The 22,623-nt window shown below is 47.0% G+C and overlaps 1 protein-coding gene across 7 annotated transcripts in view; it reads right to left on the reverse strand.

The window, feature by feature from the left end:
- Positions 1-22,623, reverse strand: part of LOC142582811 (uncharacterized) — a 139,922-nt gene that overhangs the window by 9,286 nt on the left and 108,013 nt on the right. For 6 of the 7 annotated variants that reach the window (XM_075692861.1, XM_075692865.1, XM_075692862.1 and 3 more), the window contains exons 2-5: positions 7,221-7,421; positions 5,529-5,810; positions 3,635-3,778; positions 1,279-2,895 (exon numbers count right to left, since the gene is read on the reverse strand). In XM_075692861.1, coding sequence (XP_075548976.1) covers positions 1,279-2,895; positions 3,635-3,778; positions 5,529-5,810; positions 7,221-7,421 — 2,244 coding nt within the window. Of the gene's footprint in view, positions 1-1,278; positions 2,896-3,634; positions 3,779-5,528; positions 5,811-7,220; positions 7,422-11,948; positions 12,108-22,623 lie in introns of those variants that run through there. The other variant, XM_075692864.1, reaches the window with a different exon arrangement.

Below are 22,623 nucleotides of genomic sequence, written 5' to 3' on the forward strand. Positions count from 1 at the left end.
TGACTCACAAGCCTCGTGGCTATGCTTAAATGAAATCAGCGTAAGAAAAGCAAACAGCACATTGACATACGAAATACAGAACACATACACCATAGTGAAAGATCTACAACACGACATAACTTTCCAGTGAATTTCAAGTCACTCTGAACTCCTAGGGAAAACACTGGGAATGCGAGAGACAGAAATTCAAGACGATGAGCAAAATGTGGACAAGGTGAAAGCAGGAGCCTGCATTCATGCTCCTGCAGGAGCCTGCATCTGCTCCTGCATTCACCTTGTTCACGGTTTGCTCATCGTCTGAACTCATACGAAAGATAACAGCTATCACATGGCCCGTGCAGCACATCAAGAGAGTGAATTATCACTACTTCCTCTAGCGGCGAGTGATGCGCGATGTCTATTGAACAAAATTCAAGGAAACTTGGTTTATAAATGATGCGCATAACTCTAAATTATATAATATAGATACTGGAATGGAATTCAATATTCCGTTTAAAATTAGTCGATCGGTTGAAACAACACTTCATAGGCATCGGCTAGGCACTGCCTATACTAAAAGCTTCTTGTATAGGATAAGAAAAACTAACAGTGCTACGTGCTCATGCAAAGAGGCTGATGAAGACATAAAACACTTTTCTGAAAAGCTACTTGGCTTGGATAGGGGGCCACTATCTTTAGGAAATATTTTAGGTCCATAGCCAAAGAAAAGCTTCCAAGCAATGCTACGCATTCCTTAGCACAATTTTCGGAGGAATCAAAAATACCACAAATATACTAAGTCCTGCAACAGTTATTGCTCGCATTGTTATTATTAGCAGGCACCTTTAATTGCATGTCCTTTGTGTCTTCGTGTTCATGTAGCAGTTGTATTTGTCATATTTAGAGTCCAACATTCAAGATAGACCTAATTCGCAACTGCCCAACATCTTCTGTGTGGACATCTTGGTGTTGCGAACATTTGTGCTATGTAAACTCACGTGTTGCATGTGAAGACTTCGGTTTAGTGACTATTTATGCTATGTGAACTCTTCTGTTGTGCAAACAGTTATTTATATTGCAGTATTAAGACTTACTACGTGAATGTTCGTTGATGTGTTTATTAGTCCAATTTTGTGATTGTTGGGACCTTTCCGACAATAACAATCACGTAAGAGACGAGGAGTAGCCAGCGCCACACGTAAGCACCAACCTGTCCTTAAATACATATGGCAAAAAATAAAGGCTGGTTGTGAATATCTGCAGAGACAGATACGCTACTGTATGCAACGCAACACTCACCGACAATTAACCCGAAGATCATGCACGTGGCCACGGTGGCAGAGTAAGAGTAGCAGAAGGGCAAAATGAACACAGCGATGCCGCTCAGGCAGAGTGAAAGGTTGTTGAGTAGTAGGCAGTTGATCTGGGGCAGGTCAGAGAGCCAGCCGAATATGAGACGTCCGATCATGTTCGTGATACCGATGAGCGAAAGAAGGAAGGCTGCCTTGTCCTTGTCGATGCCCTTGAGCACGGCGGAGTCGGCAATGTACATGAAAGGTATGCAAAAGCCCATCATGCCCACGATGTTGGAGACACAGACCAGAACGAAAGCTGGGTTCTTGAGCAATTCCATGTCTAACATGTCGGCGAGGGTGTCGCTCATGGAGGCCGGCAGACGCAGGCAGGGCGGGCAGAAGGAACCTGCCCCGGGCTTGCCATCTGGAAGATCCACGCCGCTGGCTGCGGGGATGGTGTCTGTCGCTGGGATGGTCAAGACGCTAGCGACGTAGGAACGAACGTCGCCCTGCGACTGACGGTACTCGGGGAGGTTGACTACACTTCCGCTGTAAAAGATGTCCTTGCGGTACATGGGCCGAGCGATGTCTTTTTTCTTGGCTTTCTGGATCTGGCGCGGCCCGCCGGCCACGGTCTCCTGCGATACGCGCTTCCAGACCTCGCCAGACGTAGCCAGCCGGCCATGCGGCCGGTTTGCTGCACCCGTGTACACGTAGCCGCTCGAAGACATGCGTGGAGACGAGCTGTTCCTACGCATCTCGGTTCCCATCGTGATGTTGGACAGACACAGTTTGGTGGCGCTTCTGGACGACATGATACCCTTGCGTTTGGCGATCTCCTGAATGGCCGACACGGCCGCTGGCACCGTCACCGTAGGACCACCATTCGGGACGTGGCCGTTCGGTGCTGTTTGGTTAACGGAAGCCTGGTTGTCTGGTTCGGAAGGAATCATCTGGGTTGTCTCCGTGGCTGTCTTCTCGTCGTCAACCACGGACTGCTGCAATGCATCCTTTTCAGGCTCTGTGGGTGCCAGGATTGCTTCCTTGAGCGGTGAAGCCTTCTTAGTGCCGCCGTTCTCCTTGCCCGACTCCCCAGAATCGTCGTTTTGGTCTTCCTTTGAGCCCATACGGGACGGCCTGGCCTCCTGAATGGGGGACAGCGTGATGACAGGCGTGTCCATGGGAGACTTGCCCCACTGGTCGAGGTACAGGGTCGAGTGGACGCCCGGTTCGGTGTTCAGAAGCAGCTTCTGCCTCTTCTCGATGGTCCCGTCCGCGTGCTGCACCAAGAAAAACTGGCTGTTGCAGAGCGAGTCCTGCCGCTGTCGCTCTTTTTCCTCCCAGATCCGCTGAAGAAGCGGCTTGGTGTGCGGGTTGTCCGACGCAAGGAGCGGCCGCATGAGTGCGCCAAACACGGCGCAGTTGAGCGACAGTCCGGCCAGGATCATGAGTGCCCCTTTCCAGTTGTAGATGGTGAGCAGGTACTGGCAGAAAGGGGCGAACACGAACGCACCCATGCCGGAGCCGCAGACGGCGATTCCTGTAGCCAGCGCGCGCTTCTTGGAGAAGTATTGGTTCACGCTCACGATGGCCGGTAGATAGATGAGACCGAAGCCGACACCTGCGAGTTGGATCGAAAGAGGGGAAAACGGTCATGCGCTGTTTTTACTTTCGAAAGTTTCGAACACTGGTTGCGTACTTTCCATTACACGTTACTTTTGTTAGTTCAACAGGAACTCTCACTCAAAGCTTGCTACGGAAGACACAGAGGGGTGACAGATAAACTGCATGCAGCACACCGTAAGTCAAATGACCTGCCTGGCCTCGAGGTGTTCCAGGTCGAGATGCTATTTTGTTAAGTCATACATTTTTAAGGGCAGCCGAATGTGAAGTGATTTCTTATAGGCAACAAAAGGACCTTCAGAATAGGCAGCCGAGGGTTGATTTCATGTGTACTTTTCCTATCTCTTTATAAACTTCTGGCATGCCTCTATAAATATCTGCTTCAAAATATAGCTAAATAAGTTTTTTAACTCGAAAATTATGGTTATGGTCACTGATTATGAGCTTTGGTTGGGTTAATGGTGGTTATTTTTGTTACATGTAACAACTATCTTTCACCTCACTTGCTTGAACACCGCGAGCTGTTGAAGGTTGTGGATTTTAGAGACGCATACGTAATGATCAAGCGTTTATTTTTTTTTCCCTACAAGATACCAAAGCTATAAACAGCATCCTTTTACCGTCAGAAACCTAATGCAGCGTTTGTATCCAATCTATAGCCAGTTTTATGACTACATCTGTATGACTCGTGCAAACCCAAAAGTGCAAGAAAGCATAAGAGCTCGACGTTTTCTTACCAGCCATCAGACCAAATGTGACCATTAGGCTGCCCACGTCTTGTACAATTGTGCTGAGCAAGAACGCGATGCAGGCCACCACGCTCCCGCCGATGCACACCGCCCGACAACCGTACCGATTTGTCAAGGCACTCACCAATGGGCCTAGAATTGCAAGAAAAAGAGGGGAAAGGGGAAACAGAACGACGGTCGGCATATAAATACATGCACTTAGCTTAAGAGGAAGCTTTAGCTCGGGCCCACTCCGACGCGGCCTATTCAAATACATGTAAAACGCAAAAACGTTTTTATGAAATAACCCCTGGAGCGATTTGAATGAAGTTTGTTGCATTTGAAAGAGAAAGTTGAATTCTAGTGACTGTTGGAAGCGGAATTTCTATTTAGGGCTTGAATTTTCTTAAAACGATTTTCAAATATTTGACCGTTTGAAAAAAATAGAAGCACAATTTTTAAAAATTGATAGCTCTGTATCAAAAACAGATATCGCGGTTCTGTGAACGGCATCCATTAGATCATTGAAAGCGGACAAATTCGATATGTCATTTTACATCTTACGTGAATTTGTTACGTTGTTTACAAGGGTTCTGCAAAAGCTGTATTTCCATGTTACTAAATTTTTTGAGATTCATGTGTAATATATCAATTTTGTCCGCTTTGGATGTACTATTAGATGCATTTCACAGAATTGTATTATCGTTTTTCCTTTAGGCGTTACGGAGTTGTAAACTTGGCAGTTCTGTTTTTTTGGAAATTTCGGATTTTCGCCAGTTTTTAATAAAAGATTGACGCCCTAACTGAAAAATTCGAAACCAACAGTCACTAGACTTTAAGTTTTTCTTTTAAATGCAACAAACCTGGTCAAAATTGGTGCAGTGGTTGCCGAGAAAAACGAATTCTCTTTTTACATGTATTTAGATAGGAGCACCCGAGCTAAAGCTTCCTCTTAACGCAGTCACATTTTGACGAAGAAAGCCTACGAAAACAATAGAGCTCGGAAAGACGTTCGCGAGTAGGCAAAAGTGGCTTAGTTATTCTAGACGTAGTGCAGCATTTGGGTAGCCACCGCTACAGTCGTAATACTTGACGACAATCCCACAAGAGGCATCACGTTAGTGAACAAATCGCTAATTCTTACGTGTTTCAGTGTTGCAACCTGCCTGTGAGGCGTTCGCTTGCTTCGCTCTAAATATCAAGTAAAATAATCCCTGGTACGCTAACTTATTCATTGACGCGATGTAACTCCGACCGAGATAATTCCAGCGGACTGAGCCACATTTTACAAAAGTTCCGGATTTCGATATACAAATATTCACACAAGTTTTGCGAAGCTCCATAATTCTGAAAGTTATGTCTTAATACAACTGGCACTAAAGTTGCATGCAGGCCATTCGGGACTGTTTCTTGCGTAGTTAAATTCTTCGGCCCCTGCGACATAAAACCGTATACGAAATTCCACGCATCGCCCGCCGTGGACCCTTACCATTGTTTCACCATGGCTTAAGTGGGTAAATATGTTTAAATTATTAGTACGGTATAGAGGATAAAGGAAAGCTGGATGAATTTTCAAGAAGCACTATCGTGACGCGAACTACCAACTTTCACCTAAGCTTGTGCGTTGTACGCATCCAGGGCGCTTCTGTTCTTGCTTAAAGCTACAGGGCTTAACTAGGCCGTGTAAGTAAGTATACGTGAGTGTACATTTGTGCCGGTTTTTTGTGCATGAGTGCGGTCGCAAGTTCACTGCATGTGCCATTTCGTCTTTCACCTTACACCTGGCGCCGCATTACAAGCATCCAGCCATATTAACGCCAGTAGCTTCTCATTAAAGCCAGCGTCTCTCCACAACTGTTAATGTCCAAACTGCAGAGGGAAAACAGAACAGAATGCTACGCACCGGCGCTCAGGTAACACCCCGAGAGCAATGATCCAACCCAGGCGACGGTTCCTTTGGGTGCCTTGAAGTGGTCCACGAATTCGGGGAAAAAGATTCCAAAGGTGTAAGCGATGCCGTCGACCACCATGTTGCACAGGAACGAGGCGGCAACGATCATCCAGCCCCAGCCACCGTCCGGAGGCTCCGGGATGGCCGCGTAGAATTCCTCCGGGTCCAGGGCTCCGTCATCTACTTCTTCGTCTCCGCCCGCCGCCGAAGCCGTCATCATGGCAATTGCTGCTGCTGCCAAGGAAAACGAACATCGCCGTGTCAACTGTTGTTACGTTTGCGGTGGTTTCTGATGGACCGCTTGTGTTGTTAGGTTGGTCGACAACTCGCAGGTCAATTTTGTTGTGCAATTTGTTTCACTGGAATGGTTGCAATTTCTTTTTTTTTTTTAAGAATAATGTACAGTCTGTGGCACAGAGTTCAATTACAAGCCTTCCTTGGTGCACTTCCGCGGTCCTAACTTTTCGATATGCTGGACCAGTTGTCGCTTTTACGGTCGAAGGCCTGCTCTGTAACTACCATGCTTAGACGAAGTGTGTTTTAGAGAAATATTTTTGAAACTGGCTTTCGATGGTAAGCGGTCCGTAAAATGAAAAGTGTTGCTAAGTTCTTTGTTCGTAAACAAAATACCACATTGATCACACATGACTGAGTGATGAAGGCTCAAGTACAAGCGTGCGCACCTTAACTATGTCCTTCGTTGTTCTCATCACATTATTGCTGTTGCTTCGCACCAAAGAGAAGCCAACCGCAACCAGTCCTCGTTGCACACATTGTTTTACATACTGCCTCGCCCAACCACAACCGCTTTCTGTCCATCATCACGGAACCTCACTTGCTAATCAGTGCCGTGCTTAGAACTTCCATCCCTACATCCCCGTTTGATCGTCCTATTCTCAACCGCAAACCTCAACTAGCTGATCTGACTGCCTGCTCGTCTGATCGTCGTTATGGGCGCCGACGAACATCCGTCGAAGCAGTTGCGCACGGGGGCTAGATCTTGCGCACTACTGAAAGCCAGAACAAAGCTGAGAGTAATCGGTTAGGAGTACGGCACCTGGAATAATAATGATATCCCCATTGTCACTTTCAAAGTATAATTTCAATAATTACGTGTATCCTGGCTTCCCAATAATCCTCTCACCATCAAACGCATATTTGGTAGAACTAACGCATTCAGTTTTTCGGCTTTACCTAGAGCCGGCAATCTTCTAGATGTCGTTGTTTGTATTATAAACCGAGAACTGCTCCGTTAGCATCTCTATGCACGTTTGGCACAAAGGCACAATGGTACGCAAATGACACAAATGCAGTGCTTTTGCCACCAATAGTTAATGCTGTGTGTTCCTGTTCTGTTACTGTTCATGCTCACGATGCATGCTGTAATTTGATTCCCCCAGCATCCAATGCTCCCACAGAAGAATAGCTGTCAGTCGGTCGTGCTGGTAAACGTTCATGATGGAAAAGCGCTGCGAAAACAGAGACTTAGGAAGCGCTTTGGTCCAGTGTTCTTCCTAAGTCTCCCTTTTCGCAGCACCTATCCCTCATGCTACTACAGAATCCTATGATTACGTATAATTCAGCGAGTAAATCAATAATCGACGACGCGTTGCTGCAATCGCCGGCCGGACAGCCCCACTGTACCTGATGGCGGTACTCCTGGCGGTAGGGCGGGCCCGTTGTCCGTGGGCGAAGGCAGGCCGCTGGGCGGGCCGTGCTGTGCCGCCGCCGCTGCCACCGTGGCGATGGTGGCCGCCGATCCGAGGCCAGTGACGCTGCTGGCCAGGGAGGGGCTCGACTGGAGCTGGCATAGGGTCTTCGAGTCCAGCTCCTTGGACATAGACTCTGCGCAAGCAAGAGGAAGGCCTTAGCGATCATGCTGGGTGACGTCCTCGCGGTAACGTGAAAAAGTAACTGCACACTGCGCGCGGATGGTAACGACGCAGTGATCTCTCTCTGCGACGCGCGCAGCTCTCCGCATACCGCGGATGACTTCCGCGCCACGAAATTTACACGTAACGCGTAATCTTGACTCGGACTTTGTTTGCAGAAAAAAGCAGACAGGTCGGCCTTCCCTGGTGCGTTCTATCCAGCTGTTCTGCATTGAGGAAGAGGGAACGGGAATGAAAATACAGGGTTGGATGATTATGAGGCGAGTGGAACGAGTGGATGCGTTTTTTACATCACAAAGTGGCACCACTAATGCTGCATGTCCAGACCCCTGGCATCGCACCGCGTGACATACGAATAAAGTTTGAGGTAAGGCTCAGACCATTGCCGCGTTGTCCTTTCTCCGGCTTCCTGGCGTCTAATTACCCGAACCTTGAACGATAACTAGAAATTATTATTCCTATTTCGCATTTATACCAGCCTGATACCAATAAGCTTTCGTCGGTTCCGACGTATGTTAGCCCTTTCAGTAAGATCAGTACAGGTAGACAGAAATAGAGAGACTGAGCTGCGTCGAGCAACCTTTAGCGTGATTTCATACCCGTACATTCAAATATAGTGACAGTCAAAGATTTCGGGACACTGCATATTAACGAAGTTGTCACATTGTATTGCATCGCATGCGCATAGATTAAAGAGACTGTGATTTGTGCGCGATTCTGATCATTTTTACCGCTAAACGTGTACGTATCTGGCATCATTCCAATAGAGCAGGCACCCTGAGCAAAAATCTGTATCACCGCTTTGATTGATTGATTGATCGATCGATTGACTGATTGATTCTCGCTTGTTAGATCGCATGTTTGATCGAAGTTGCGCACCTTCGAAAGCGCAGCACAGTTACGCTGTTGCTGCCCGCAACGCCGGCGCAAAACTAAACGAGTGCCGATAAGCAAAGCCAAGAGCACAAGGCCAACGCGATCGCTTGTCGAGGGAGCCCCCTCGTAAAGCAAAAGAAAAGAGAGAGCGAGAGACAGAAAGTAATCAGGAGAGAACAGAAGAGAGTGAGTGCTATTTATCACTTGCATCATAAGCGCATTTATAAGTGTACTTGTAGAGCTCGCGTGCAAGGCGCTTGATTGTTCCGTTGCTTCGTTTTTTCGTCCTCTATGGCACAGCCGCAGAAGAGTGCATCGGCGAGTGAGCGCTATCGAAGTGAGCACAGTTCATCAGGGATAAGTGGAACGCGTGTAATGCCCTCTGCAAGAGCTTTCGAGAGGAAACGAGCAGCACGACGGCGCGAGATGCAGAACGGTTTGCTCCGGTTTGGGCCGAGCTGCGTACCGCGCCTCAGGTGACTCGAACGGTAGTGGACACGTGTCGGTCGCTCCACTTGGAGAAGAAGCGAGATAACGTTGTTATTCAAGAGCATGTAATCTCGGGTGACCGCCTTTACGCAGAAATTTTTTTTTTCTGCCTGCAGCTGCAGTAACCTGCGGCTAAGCTAAGTAATCGACGACACTTGAATTACATCCCTCCTCTCTCTCTCTCTCTCTCTCTCTCTCTCTCTCTCTCTCTCTCTCTCTCTCTCCCAATAACTTCTTATTTCTTTAGCATTAGAGTTTTGTGATGACCAGTGAACGATGTGCTACAGGAGAGCACACGATGTTTTCTGAAGTGGAATCCTTATCTCAAGCCAGGCCTTTTCGCCTTAACAGATACGAAAAGCACAAGTTCTTGGCATTGGGAAACTGCTATACCCATTAGGATGAAATCGATTACAGTTGAAACAGCGAGTAAAGATCGACTGATTGATGCAGAAGAGCGGTTACTCTATAGGACTTTTAATCAAAAGTCCCATAGCACTTAACACTTAAGCACTTAAGCACTTAACAAGCACTTAAAATGCAAGGCGGACACTTAAACACCACTACTCTTCCTCCACACATACTACAGTGTCTAAAGCTGACAAAGAGGACATTATGACACTTGGCTTCGGAGTATGCCACAATAAAGAACCTTAGGGAAACCAGCGTAAACAAGTTAAGAACGTCGTATAAAGTACATTTTAAAGTGATTGTTTTGTTTCATTTATGTCTTAGCTTCCTTCAACTCTACCTCGTAAAATCTTCTGTCTTTCGTTTTCTTTTCCGGGGCTCTAACCAATGCGTTCACTTCAGCAGTCTCACGATATTCTTATACTAGGGGGGGGGGGGCAAGTAAAAGTTATTCCCGCACTCGTCACTATGAGATTGGTTTCTTTTACAAGTAATAAATTTGATTCAATATAGCTTCAGAGATTGCACAATTACAGTGTATTTAACCTGACACTTTATTTTATTTGGATGCGAAAATCAGATCTCTGCCGGAGCCAAGGCTCCCTCAAGCAATGACAGCGAACGGCTATACTACGCCCAAAATTAAGAAATGTAATAAAGATCTTTATCTTGAGAACCGTTTGTAAATGACGTGCTGCAGTAGTATTCGCAAGACTAAAACTTTTCAGCATTTCTGCAATCTGTCATAGCTAAATAAAATCGTTGCTAGAGAGGTCAACCTGTTTTAGGTTGTTTGCGTACCGCGCTAGCACTCATTTAGCACTCCACAGTTTCCGAGTTAAGCTTGAAACGGGTCCTTGTAACGAACGAATGAGCATCCTCATATTAAAATTGCAGTGTTCATGATCTTTTAGATAATACCGATATACTGCCAGTATGTCACTCGGGCTTAAGGCCTAGCGCTTCTAATTCAATAGATCACTCAGTAGGTCGCAAAAGCTACTACAGATTGAAACTAAATTTGAGGCTATCTGCCGAATTGTCGCGAGAATTTAGCTTTGTGGGATGTCCCGTAATCATGTTTCTTTGTGGCCGACTGTGTTTATGCATGGATTCACATTCACCGTTCAAATAACGAGGCTGGAGACGTAGTGCGAAAAGTGCCTTCATTATGAAACTCTTTTAAGTAAGCACCTGTTGACGGACATTACAGCGGCGGAAAGTTGTTACGTGGGCGTTGATATCATGCAAATTTTTACATACCCGTCTGTATCAAGCAATAACGTGTTTTGACGCTGAGCAAATGGCATCAAATGGCATAATAATAACAACGAAGCATTCGCGTGTAGTTAGTCGGCGTGTGCTTAAATTTGCCTTGTAATACATCATAAACATCGGCGCCTCCTAAAATCTGCCATTTGATCGCCTTATTTATCAGATGCGTAAATTCTGCCATGGCGTTACATCCTCTTGCAAATTCTGCAGTGTGATGACTCGTTCGCTTGTGTTGCGCTTGTCAGTAAAGTTATTGTTGCTGAGTAATTGTCGAAACACTGCTAGCTGACGCCAATAGCAGTGATTCAGTGCCGCTGACATCTGCAACGTTCACGTGCACTTGAGTCACTAAGAAAGGTGGGTAATAATTGATTGCATAAGATTACGAATGTAAGGTATCGGCCTTGCAAGTCCTCTTTGTAGAAGAATCGACAAAATGGCGAAAGAAGAGTGCGGAGTCACAGGACGGCCTCAAGTCAAATTAGCATAAGATGACAAACCAGACACATAGCTAAGGACATAAACCGAACACAATAATAATGTGTGTGTTTCTTGTACATAACAATGACGTTAGGATTGAATTTGGCCAACGTAGGCTGTTGAGCTAGCGGTGGCATACGGCTTCATTAATAGATGATAATAATAATAATAATTACAATAAAAACGACAATGACGAAGCGCAAACTAAATAAGAAAAATCATTCCCAAGATTGATTCCACATGCACATATTAGGAAAGCTATCAATAAGTGGCCGAGTTACGGCGAAGTGTTGTACTGTGATCGAATGTCTAAATGTTTGTTGGTGCCAGCGTATACACACAACCCTTTAGTTACAACTTGCGCCCGATCCGTCCGAACGGTGTTCGGTGCACGAGAAATCTTCATGAAATTATTACGTCTCTTGTTCGCCAGTTCGCAACGCACAGCAGTAGCGCGTCAGAAGTGTCGCCCATGTACCAGCGCAACGCAAGGGAACCACGAGCAGGAAAGAGCTGCGAAAGAAGTATTTTCTGAGCGGCGTTCCTTGCCTCGCAGCGATACACGTGGTCGCGGTGTGGGTGGGAATTGGTGTCCAAAGTATACGCATAATATCAGGTCGAAGTTCAGGCACATGCCTTCACGGAAACAAACGATTCCTGGCAAACATCACGTGCGGCATGGTCGCTGTAGTGCGCAGCTAATTACGCAGGCGAAATAAATGCCACCGCCGTAACTGCGGACCCGTCGCAAATGGCCGAGAGTATTCGCGGCGTTATGCTCGCGATTATGACGCCACGGGCTCGGCTCTCGGCTGGGGAGGCCGCGTTCCTAACCGCTCTCAATATACGCAGCTTCGCGTGCGCCGAGGCAACGGAGAACCCCGCTTTGGCACGTTCAGACACGTCAATAAAATCACACCCCGCGATAACAGGAAAAAGAATAGTTCACCGAGCCGCTTCCTGGGTTCCGTCGCGAACTTCATCCCGAGCGAGTCGGTGGGGCAGGCAGCGCGTGCGACGGTGTCGGCGGCAGCAGCAGCGCACCGCACGCGGCAACCGCGCCGAGCGAAACACCCTTCTCTCGCCGATCGCCGGCCGAAAAGAGCCGTGCGACCGGCGCGGAGACCTTATACGTCGTCGCCTCTCCGGCATTCCTGGGCGATAAGATACGACGGAAGCGCATCTCCTTGCGTGTTACGTTCAAGCAAGCCGCAGCTCTCCGCACGGGTCCTCCACACGTTAGTCTCTCGGAGAGACCACGTTCTCGGTGCACGGATATAGGCGCTCATTTGCTCGTATACACATTTTCGCGAAGACAATGACAGCGCGAAAGCTCAACACCGTCGTTCATTTTATAAAGCCGGGAGGCACGGTTGTGAGGATAGTGTTTCAACACTGCGCATATGGAAGGTGGTCACTGGGAACAACCGACGCGATTGCTATTTTTACGTGCGTATTCATTTGCTCAAAGATCACGAAATTGCAACATGCTGCTGTTCGGTGTGATGCCCGTCTATTCCTTCGCTCACGCTTTGTGGCGGCTTTCGTTTTGCTTTGACCACTAAGACAGTTGAACATTGTCATTAGAGCCTCGGCGTGACTGCAAACGTTTGTAGTAAAGTATTTGGATATCCCCTAATTTTATTGATTTTCCTGATCACGTTCAACTGCAAACGAGATATTAGCCTGTAGACCGGCCTACAACAGCCTTCGTGAACATTCCCATCACTTCTGTTACTCCCTCGCCGTTTTCATTCAATCTTCGTTATTCAGGCTAGTTTAGCGACACGGATAATTCTATGCCACTTGCCATCCCGCCACTTTGTCTCCGTTTAAAGGATTTCATATCGCTGCTTTAATCGTTGCTTAAAACACGAGTCGTAGAATTCAATTCGTTTTAGCGTAACGAACATAGAGCGACGTTTTATAAACAACGCCAGGCTCTCCGGTGCGCCTTGAATAGACTAGACGATCGACCATTTACAGAAGCAAATGTTTTTGGAGCCCGGCCTCACTGCTCATCAGCTCCGAAAGCCGCTCGAACACTTCTATAGTTTCCCGAAGGCGAACGACTTGAGTGCCCGACATTATATACCCTGCACCTGGCTTAGCGCATGTGAAAGTGTGATTGAGACTCGTGTCTTCTCTCTTTCTTTCACACCGCCATCCCCATCCCTACGTGTAGGGTAGCAAACTGGACAAAGCCTAGTTGACCTCCCTTCTTTTCCTTCCTTCTCTCTCTTATGCGAATAGGCAGGACGAAGCGCTCAACGTTCGCGAATCGACTGCATCTGGGTTTTCGAGAAGCTTCGAAACCTTAAGAGTTACTCTCTCTTTATCTCTCGTGCGCTTCTCTGGCCGTATAGCTGTCATCGACGCATTCATTTTTCCAATGTTTCTCTGTAACCTTGTTGGGCACCGACCACGCAGTTCGAACCCTTCGTCCACAGTGAAGCAGTGGGATGTCTGGAGCCGTCGTACGTAGATGTATGGCTGCTCCCTGGTGCGATGTTGACATGAGCTCCTTGTGGCGTGGGACCACAAATAAAAAGAAGTAGATGCCGCCTGCTTAATCCAATCTTAAAATACATTTTTACGCTTTTTCTCCGCTACTCGAAGACTTGCCGGCCCTAAACACTGAATACTGCCAAATCACCACGTGCCTTGATGTGAAATATTGAAGATGTACTCCCGTCTCTTCCTGATCCATAAGAACACTCATGTCTGCTTGCTACCCCAAAAGCACGGTGGAATTTTTCCGTCTGCTTCTCCTCGTATTGCCATCTTACTTGTGCTATTCGAGGCTACTCAAGTGTGAACTATCTTCGCGATCTTCGCAAAGGAACTTGTGCAATCACTCGCTTTAGTGCAGTGAAAGATAGGCAATCTTGAGGAACACTATAATACGCGTGACGAATTGGTAAGAGGCGCGAACAAGTGCACAGGAGTCCCTTTATCAGCAGTGCATGAGAGAGCCGGGGCATCGACCTCCGCAACCCGAAGAAGGTGGTTGCCTTGAAGTTTTGAACAGCGCACTGCAATGCAGAGAGAGAGTGTGTGAGAAAGGTAAAGGAAAGACAGGGAGGTTAACCAGAGATTATCTCCGGTTGGCTACCCTCTACCGGGGGAGGGGCAAATTAAGGGATGCCGATTACCGAGATGGTGAGGACGTAATGTGCTGACATTGACCATGCTTGATAATTATCAGAGCATACCGTAAGCCACGAACACTAACACCGTTTATTCATGGGCGCCACCATATTGCTACGCAGTGGCGCCATCTATGGGCAGTCGGCATGCTGGCTTGGGCGAGCGCTCCGTTTTGCATGGCAGTTATACGTTCTGCGATAGTTTCTGGCGTTTGCTTGCGCGCTCGCGCGGTCTATTCAGCATAATGTGCGTCTTCTACGCGCTAAACGGCTTTGTGAGACGTACTGAAGTGGTTTAAGTCGGTATGGCCGGACTTTCTGCTGGTATTGAGGCGGACGGAGCACGCAGCGCGATATGTGCGCGCATATACTTGAGGCTATACAATCAGCCTCGGAGACCAATTGTGTATTTCATAATGTTCCATCCACTAATGTGGCCTTATTGCAGTATTTTCCGCTAGTTCTAAGCTGCGGTTTAGGAGAAATGAAACATACGCGACAATCGTAACAGCACGGGTCCCGTTTTGCTACGATAGGAGCAGTGCTGTTACACTTTGAGAAGCATCCAAACTGTGAGCTGCAGATTACATTGCGTGACTACTTGGTTAGATGGATGAGGTTTCCACCCATGAATAAAATAGTTTTGGCTAGTAATAGCAGCATGCCTTAGTCTGAATTAAGCTTGTCCAGCAAAGCGACCATTTACGAACTGCGCGAGCGTCCTAAGCAGTGGTAGGTGCTGGATTACAGATATCATTGTTCTATGTAGCGCATGGTCCAAGCATACGGCATCAGCGGTTATATATCGCTATATATATCAGTGGTTGTAATAATAAACGTGCGGTGTGACTATGCGAGGTCGTATTGCGGCGTTAGCCCGTTTTCTCTTGCTTTTTTGAGAAAGAGGATGATCACCAATTTTTTTTTTGTGTTCGTACCGTTCTTTACGACACACTCACACGTATTACGGAAATTTTGTCCTCAAACATAGCCATCGCATTCTTTCGATGCAATCCCTCTCATATATTATGGCTATATACAGGCCGAAAAGGCAATGCCGAAGCACAGAGCTTATATATGTATCATGCTGGTTCACTCACCGCAGTGATCGCTGTGTTGAACAGCGCCATAGGCCTTATGCAGGAAGGCTAGCGTAGACATATAGTAATTTCAAGCCTATTAGACTTGAAATGCGTGAGAACGATGCCAGTGTATCACAAATATTTGATAGCGCCTGCCGCTTAGATGTTTCGTGGTTGCCTTAGGTTGGCCGTGCACGAGCATGCGCTCTAATGTTTTATGTTTTACTCCTATACGCCAAGTGATCAGACAGTGAGCTCATTTACCATTTAATCCTAATAATAAAGAGACACCGGTTTTCTTTGTTGAATTAAAACCGACATAAGCAAAATAGTTCACAGCATATACACACACCGCGACTGATAATGCGCGTACACCGCGGATGATTATGCGCGTCACATTTTTGCGCCCCCAAGACATATTTCTGCCTACTGTAGTTACCGATGCACCAAAAGGCTTCCCTGACGACCTTATATGAACGAACATTGCGTAAATTTCACAAAGTACGATCTAAAACATTCCGAAATCTTTCCGCAGCACGCGACAGCAATACTTTCAAGCAGCGCCGCGCCGGATCGCCCAAGCCAGAGAGGCGTGAAGGCTCGACGAGCGCCCTATCCTCCTCGCCCGATGAAAAGGTCTACACCCAGCCACAACTTTCTGTGGCAGCGCAGCAAAAACTACTGAGCCGAAGCACACATTTTTTTGCTGTGCTTCTGCATGTAATCCATTCATGTAAGCAACTGGAAGCTCCATAGCGTAAAAGAAATCGTACCCATTATTATCTTAATTTATTTGCTTAAGATATATTTCATAACAAATAAAAAGCTTGCTGAGGAAAACGATTTTCGTTACTTGCTGTTTTAGTTTTGGCTTTCTGGTGTTCACGTCTGGTTTTCCTGGTCCTGTGAACTGCCAGCAAAACATCAGCACTACTTAACGTAGTAACACAAGAGCAGATGCTCCGAACGTGCGAGTGGGTGCGCATAGGTTATGCTGTGCTGCCACAGAAAGTTGCTGTCGGGTATAGGCGTTTCCGGGGGTTCTCTCTCCCAGTGACCAGTGTTAATTTAATAGCGCTTAAATTCTGGGGTTTGGACGTACCAAAAACACGATCTTATTATGAGGCTCAACGTTCCAGGGACCAATGTGCAACATAGCTTAATGCATCTTATGTAAGAATCGACTTATTGAGCACGAAACGAGTCGCTTGGCGTCTCTCGGGGTATTGCTGAAGGCTGTGGCGCATCTCTGATCTAAACTCCGACTCAAGCACTAAGTTGCGAGATTTTATTCCTTCGTCCACGGGAAATTACTTGCCTTCCAGTCACGCGCAACGGCTGGTGCTTTTCATTCTTTGCGAGACAGTACATTTTCATAGGAAATCGAAGATGTTCACATATTCACATATGTCTGTCGGGCTTAAGTAAGCACAAAGTACGAGAGTATCGGCGCTACGGTTATGCATATATGTGTGTGCCTATGGTTTCATCTTCAATACCATGAGGACATGCCGCCTTGGTTTGAAATAGCGTAAGTATATCAAGCTAAGACATTATATCTATCTCACTAACAGTCACACTTCTGGCTTAGAAACACCAGGTAAATCTGCGTTACGCACTGGGATGCCTCGCTGTCCTGATGCTGGTATGAGGCGTCGTATCTCTTTAACGTGTTCCTGTCTAAAATGTTTGCAGGGTTCAACGCTATGAACACAGAGAGTTTAGCAAACGGTTATGCGTCGTGATTGGACATAACTGCGACAGCAGTGTCGAGCTCAACAATTCTAGTGCACCATAAGTAAAAGCCGAAGCCACACGGTGGCGTAATTCTTATTTGGCATCACGGTCGCGTGCGCCGAGCGAGCAAGCAAGTTTGTCGAGGGTTGTACACCCGGATGGCGACGAGTAGTGCCAAGACAGCGAGAAAACAGACAGCAACTCGGTCGCTTCGTAGCCAAAGTGCTTTCTAGTGCGACCTCGTTTCATAATTACGACCGCCCTTGCTCACAGTCCGCGGAATACTTTCTGAGTTTGCCCAGCAAGCGTTCGCCATCGAGCACGTTATTGAGGTCATGGGGCTCAAGGGTGTTTCTCTTCTTTTAAATGAACCCGGGGGCGCATCTCACAATTGTGTGCTACTTTCTCTCAAAGATACAATGCCAGCAAGATCGCTGCTTCACGCCTGCAGTATACGTTCCTCAAACCTAAGTGCTTCGTGAAACTAGGTTTGTGGATTTGCGAACTCAGTGTAGTACTCCTAATCTGCTAAACGTGACTGACGCTAAAAAGCAGCAATTGCTATATATTTACATATATATATATATATATATATATATATATATATATATATATATATATATATATATATATATATATATATATAGTATGGTTCCTAACGGCTAAGATGAGAGATGAGCTGCACTTTATCGACTAGGCCATCATATCACCGCGGTCAACGGCATACTCCGCACGGAGTACGGAGTGTCACTAGCGTATATGCACAATGTGTGGAGTATCCCATAAGGTGTAGTGCATGCGGGATACACCATACTGCATTTGTACTTCGTATATACATGCACAGAAGGAGACTCCAGTAGACGGATATTTACTACTACATTTGGAGGTAGGTGAAAGGTGCGAACGCGTACTAAGGGTAAATATGAATGTCGTGCCGTGGACACAATGCCTGTCCTGCTGATAATAAAAAGCCAACAATAGTCGACGTTCCCGCGTGCTTTTTCTGACAAAAAGATTTCCTGATGCTCCTTACCATCTATGATACGACGAGAGCCAACGTATTAAGCGTAACATAGTCCGACGCAGACCAGATACCCAATCTCACTCATCCAAAGGCTAATACGTTATACTTTCTGATGATAACCATGTCTCGCTAACTTTTATTTGCTAGTCGGCGCTGCCGCAGCGAGACGACGCAGGAGTCTACCGACCACACGTAACCATAGGAGCGGATGAGGAGAAGAAAAAAATAAAACTGAATATGGCTTCTCTCGCCTTTGCGGGGCGCACCTTTTTCTTGGGGAACGTCGCTTCAAACATGGACAGGGTAATTGCGCCGAGATAGCGTGCGTCTGTTTTTGGCATCGCGTGTCACTGTCGTTTCCGTCTATTCTCGCCGGGGATTAGTGATGCCCGCGGTGCCCCGAAGGCCAATTCCCCGCTCCACTCCAAGCGATACGCTGTTACTCTGGGAAGTAGCCGTTCAGAACCTGTTTGCCAAGAAAGAGAGCAGCGCAGATTTTCTGAATTTTTTAAAGGCCTCCAACACTTTCGCGGGGTATCCAATGCTTCGTTCTTTTCATCAGTAACCGCGAGAAGCGGTTTGAAAGCAACAAGGCCTGGTTTTAATTCATATGCCCACAGTAACTGAGTGAGTGAGTGAGTGAGTGAGTGAGTGAGTGAGTGAGTGAGTGAGTGAGTGAGTGAGTGAGTGAGTGAGTGAGTGAGTGAGTGAGTGAGTGAGTGAGTGAGTGAGTGAGTGAGTGAGTGAGTGAGTGAGTGAGTGAGTGAGTGAGTGAGTGAGTGAGTGAGTGAGTGAGTGAGTGAGTGAGTGAGTGAGCGAACGAGCACGCATCTGAGTGTGTGCGTGTGCGTGCTCATGCGTGTGTGTGCGTGTGCGTGAGAGAGAGAGAGAGAGAGATTATCATGAACCAGCAGTTTACGGGGAGCTTTTTGCGTTTAATGTATGTGACATGCTATACACCGGAGGGTTTGCTTCAGTGCAATATGCAATGTCAAGATACACCGCGGTTCGGCATATTCGCGATGAGTACGTGGGCATATTTCAACAAAACTGATCCTCCAATCTTCCATCTGCTCCGCCAGCGACATGTCCGCCTCTGCGTCCGTCTTCGTCTATTCTTGAACCTCCCTTTCCCTTCAAATAACTGGCGGCTTAAACACGTCACTAAACGAGTCGAGCGATATTAGGCGGCGCGAAGTTGTTGACGACGTCACGCGACGAGATATGAATCATGGAAGCTGCAAATTACCTCCTCCGCATGTCGCATGCTATCCTTGTAGTCCGACGAAAAACAAAAGAATATAGATAAAAAAAGAACGAGGAACGCAATTTCCGGCCGCCCTCTACGGCGATAGGGACTCGGTCGTTCCGGCGGATGCATACTTGTTCCCTGTTGCAGCCCGCCATTACAGGCAAAAGCAGAAAACAGCGAGCGCTCTCTCAACGTAAGGTTACAGCCGCGCACGGCAAAATTCAGCAGTCATGACTGCATTAGTTTTCCTTTTTTTCTCTTGCCAATCTTTTAAGGTTGAAATTTTAGCCGTTCACTGCGACAGCAGTTGAGGCTATTCCACTGAGATTTTGTGGCGGTTGTATCAAGTCTCATAGCCATGTTTATTACCTTAATGAATATTCTTCCTCAGCAGAAGGAGCTTCCAGGAAAGCAGTAATTCCCTTCTTCCCCTCTTCCCCTTTCCTTACGTAGAGTAGTAGGCCAGATGCTCCATTTTCCGGCCGACCTCTCTACATTTTCCAATCATTAAACTACTTCTTCTTCTTCGTCACGTAGGATTCCAAGGCGTGTGATTGTACGTGCTGCCATTGTCGCCGACATGCCGTCGTCGTTGTCGTGTCACCAGGCTGCATTGGGTGGCATTAAAATCTTTCGTTCAGAGGGAGACATTTATATTCTCTATATATAGTAGTGTGCGGACTACCCGATCTGCCAACCTCCTCTGTTCATGTTCCTCGCGGACAGTGACTCCATAAAGTTTTGTGAGCACTATAGATTATGATGTATTTTTAATTTTCTCAAACTTCCTCATGACCAGTTTATGACGTTGTTCTTAAATTACAAATTCCTTTTCTTTCTTTTTTTGCCGTAATCCATAAATTTGTTTCGATGATGCTTGCATGTTTGGTTACTTTTTTCGTTTTTCTTGGCTATAACTATGGAATGTCCGACCCATCAAGTGGCCAAGCTTTCTATATTTAACAGCTAGTACAGAAACACTGTCTCCCTTTCTCTACATTTCTTAAGAAGCTGGACAACGCGGATCACTCATAGGTGATGGTCAGCATCCGATTTGTAATTACGTAGCGATAAAACGACGATTCCGACATTCCGCTGTAGTCTCTGTTTCTGGACCATCCTGATAGTGAAATATTGCGGCAGGAAAGAAGGAACTAAAACTTAAAAAAAGATACATTTGGAAGACAACGTAACAGTAGGCAGTCAAGACATTGACGCCACTGCTCACAAAGTTATGTGGCCGTCACTAAAACATTTCGTTTGACTAGTCGTTCTGATGTGGTTTTTGCACTCGCTAGAAGACGCGGACAAAGAACGTAGCGTACAGGACACTTTTCTTTGGCTCCGGCATCTAGCCTAAGAGCCATTTCGCAGTGTAAAACCAACTCGCCAATGCATACACCACTTTGACTGGTCGTTGTGCCATTCGAAGCACGCGCAACGATTGCGAACGAGCACAGAGGCTCGAAAGAGACGAGACGTAGCGCCTACTGTCGACTGTAAATATTCCAACGCGTTCTCGGCTCAATTCAGAAAAATAAGCGAAAGCAGTCTGCTCTCTGTCAACCCCATGCAGGATAACTGCAAGAACAATTCCCTAAAAAGGTAATGGGATAAAATATTGCATGACAAGAGAGAGAGAGAGAGAGGAGAATATAGGAAGGCAGGGATGTTAACCAGTCAAGCGTCTGGTTGGCTACTCTACGCTGGGGGAAGGGAGAAGGGGAAGAGAGAAGCTGTAGATACGTGCACGGACAGTACTTGAGTGCTGCCATAAGAAACACACAGGTTACGAAGTGTGCGCAAAACATCGCCCTAAGCGTAGTTCTGGCTAAGTTACCGATGGCCACCACACTAAACCACCTCGCAATGGTGTCGAGACAGCTTTCAATGTTTTCCAGTGACAAAGTGTTGCGCCACTAGGGAGCAACGCCGACGTGTTCTCGGAACGGAAAGGAGGAAATAATTAGCGAACGAGGATAATCACGCTCCGATTGTCGGCTGTGTACATGTTCTCGGCTGTGCACTGCAGATAAAGCTACGTCTGAAGCTGTAGGTCAGGGCGTGCTTCCTCGAAACGAGTCGAGAGAGCGACGTTTGGCGGTGTTGCGCCTACCGTAAGCAAGCGGCAACGCCTCGCTCTTCGAGGCATAGTATTTCGCACGAAGCTTGCAAGCGGTAAATGTGACCAGCAAGAGCGCCGCTCAATGTGGCTATTAAGACTACAGAGTGGGAGTGACGGGAATCAAGCGGCCGTTCATCGAAGCAACTTGAAACGTCCTTCTGGTGTATTACATCTTTCCCGCGCGTAACTTCTTGCGAAAAATCTATTAAGCTGCAGTAAACCATCAGCTCAACATCTGAATGCTATACCACTGTACTGTGAAAAGTTATGTCATGACGAGCGCAACTCTTGCCAAAATTTGGCGACGCACATGTTCTTAACGACAGTCATTTGTTTATTCCACGAACTAGCTGTACGAGGTTAAACTTGTTGTAAAGGAAACATGCTATGCAAAAAGGAAACTAGGTGCAACGTGAAATAAATTTACAAATCAGAAAAGTGCATGTCCCGAGCGAAGCGTGCTTCCTGCATGTATGGGCAACCAGCGCTGAGGCTTCGCCTGCCAACAGCAGCGCCGTAACACATAGCCTAGCGAGCGGTGGACGCAGTTTTCAGTAGCACATACTGAGATTTCGTGTCAGCGAATTCGCCAATCATCTCGAGACACACTTTTCACGGCTCCTCACATGACAGGAAACCGAGGAGCTAGGACGTAGCAGCGCATGCGCTCAACGCAAAGCGCACGGCATGGCTGGGCGTATCGGGCTAAGCAAACATTAAATAGAGGCGCGCGTACGTTATTGTCAAATATGTTGTGCCATCTTCGTAGACTCCCTACCGGACGGTGTGAGCATATTTTAGTTGCGCAGTAAAACTGTCGCAGCGTCTTCTGGCCAGCGCTGGTTCCCCATAGTGACTGTGAAGAACCAGACAGCGCCAATACGGCACATTAGGAATTTCACTCTTTATCGAACAAACTTGTGGCCGGAAAAGCAAAGAACACTCAAATCCCAACGGTAACGTCGAGCATGGTAGGCCCGCTATTTATACACGTATCGTAGTAGAACCCAGAGTCAGAACTCGTGCTCAATTCGTGAATGGACAGCAGCATTTGCGCCGGTCGTGCAGTCTGATTAGGCAAGCCTTTTGCGCTGCACAATGCGCGACAGTATTCGTGACAAAGCGACAACAGTGACAGTGTGCCCGGTGAAAAACGGTCACTGCCAAAAAAAGTTTAAAAATGTACGCGTGATATGAACAAACAAAGCAAGGTCGACATGCTCTTTATCATTCTCATGCACGCGTTGCAATGGCC

Source organism: Dermacentor variabilis, chromosome 5 (assembly GCF_050947875.1).
Source record: "Dermacentor variabilis isolate Ectoservices chromosome 5, ASM5094787v1, whole genome shotgun sequence".
NCBI classification, from domain to species: Eukaryota; Metazoa; Arthropoda; class Arachnida; order Ixodida; family Ixodidae; genus Dermacentor; species Dermacentor variabilis.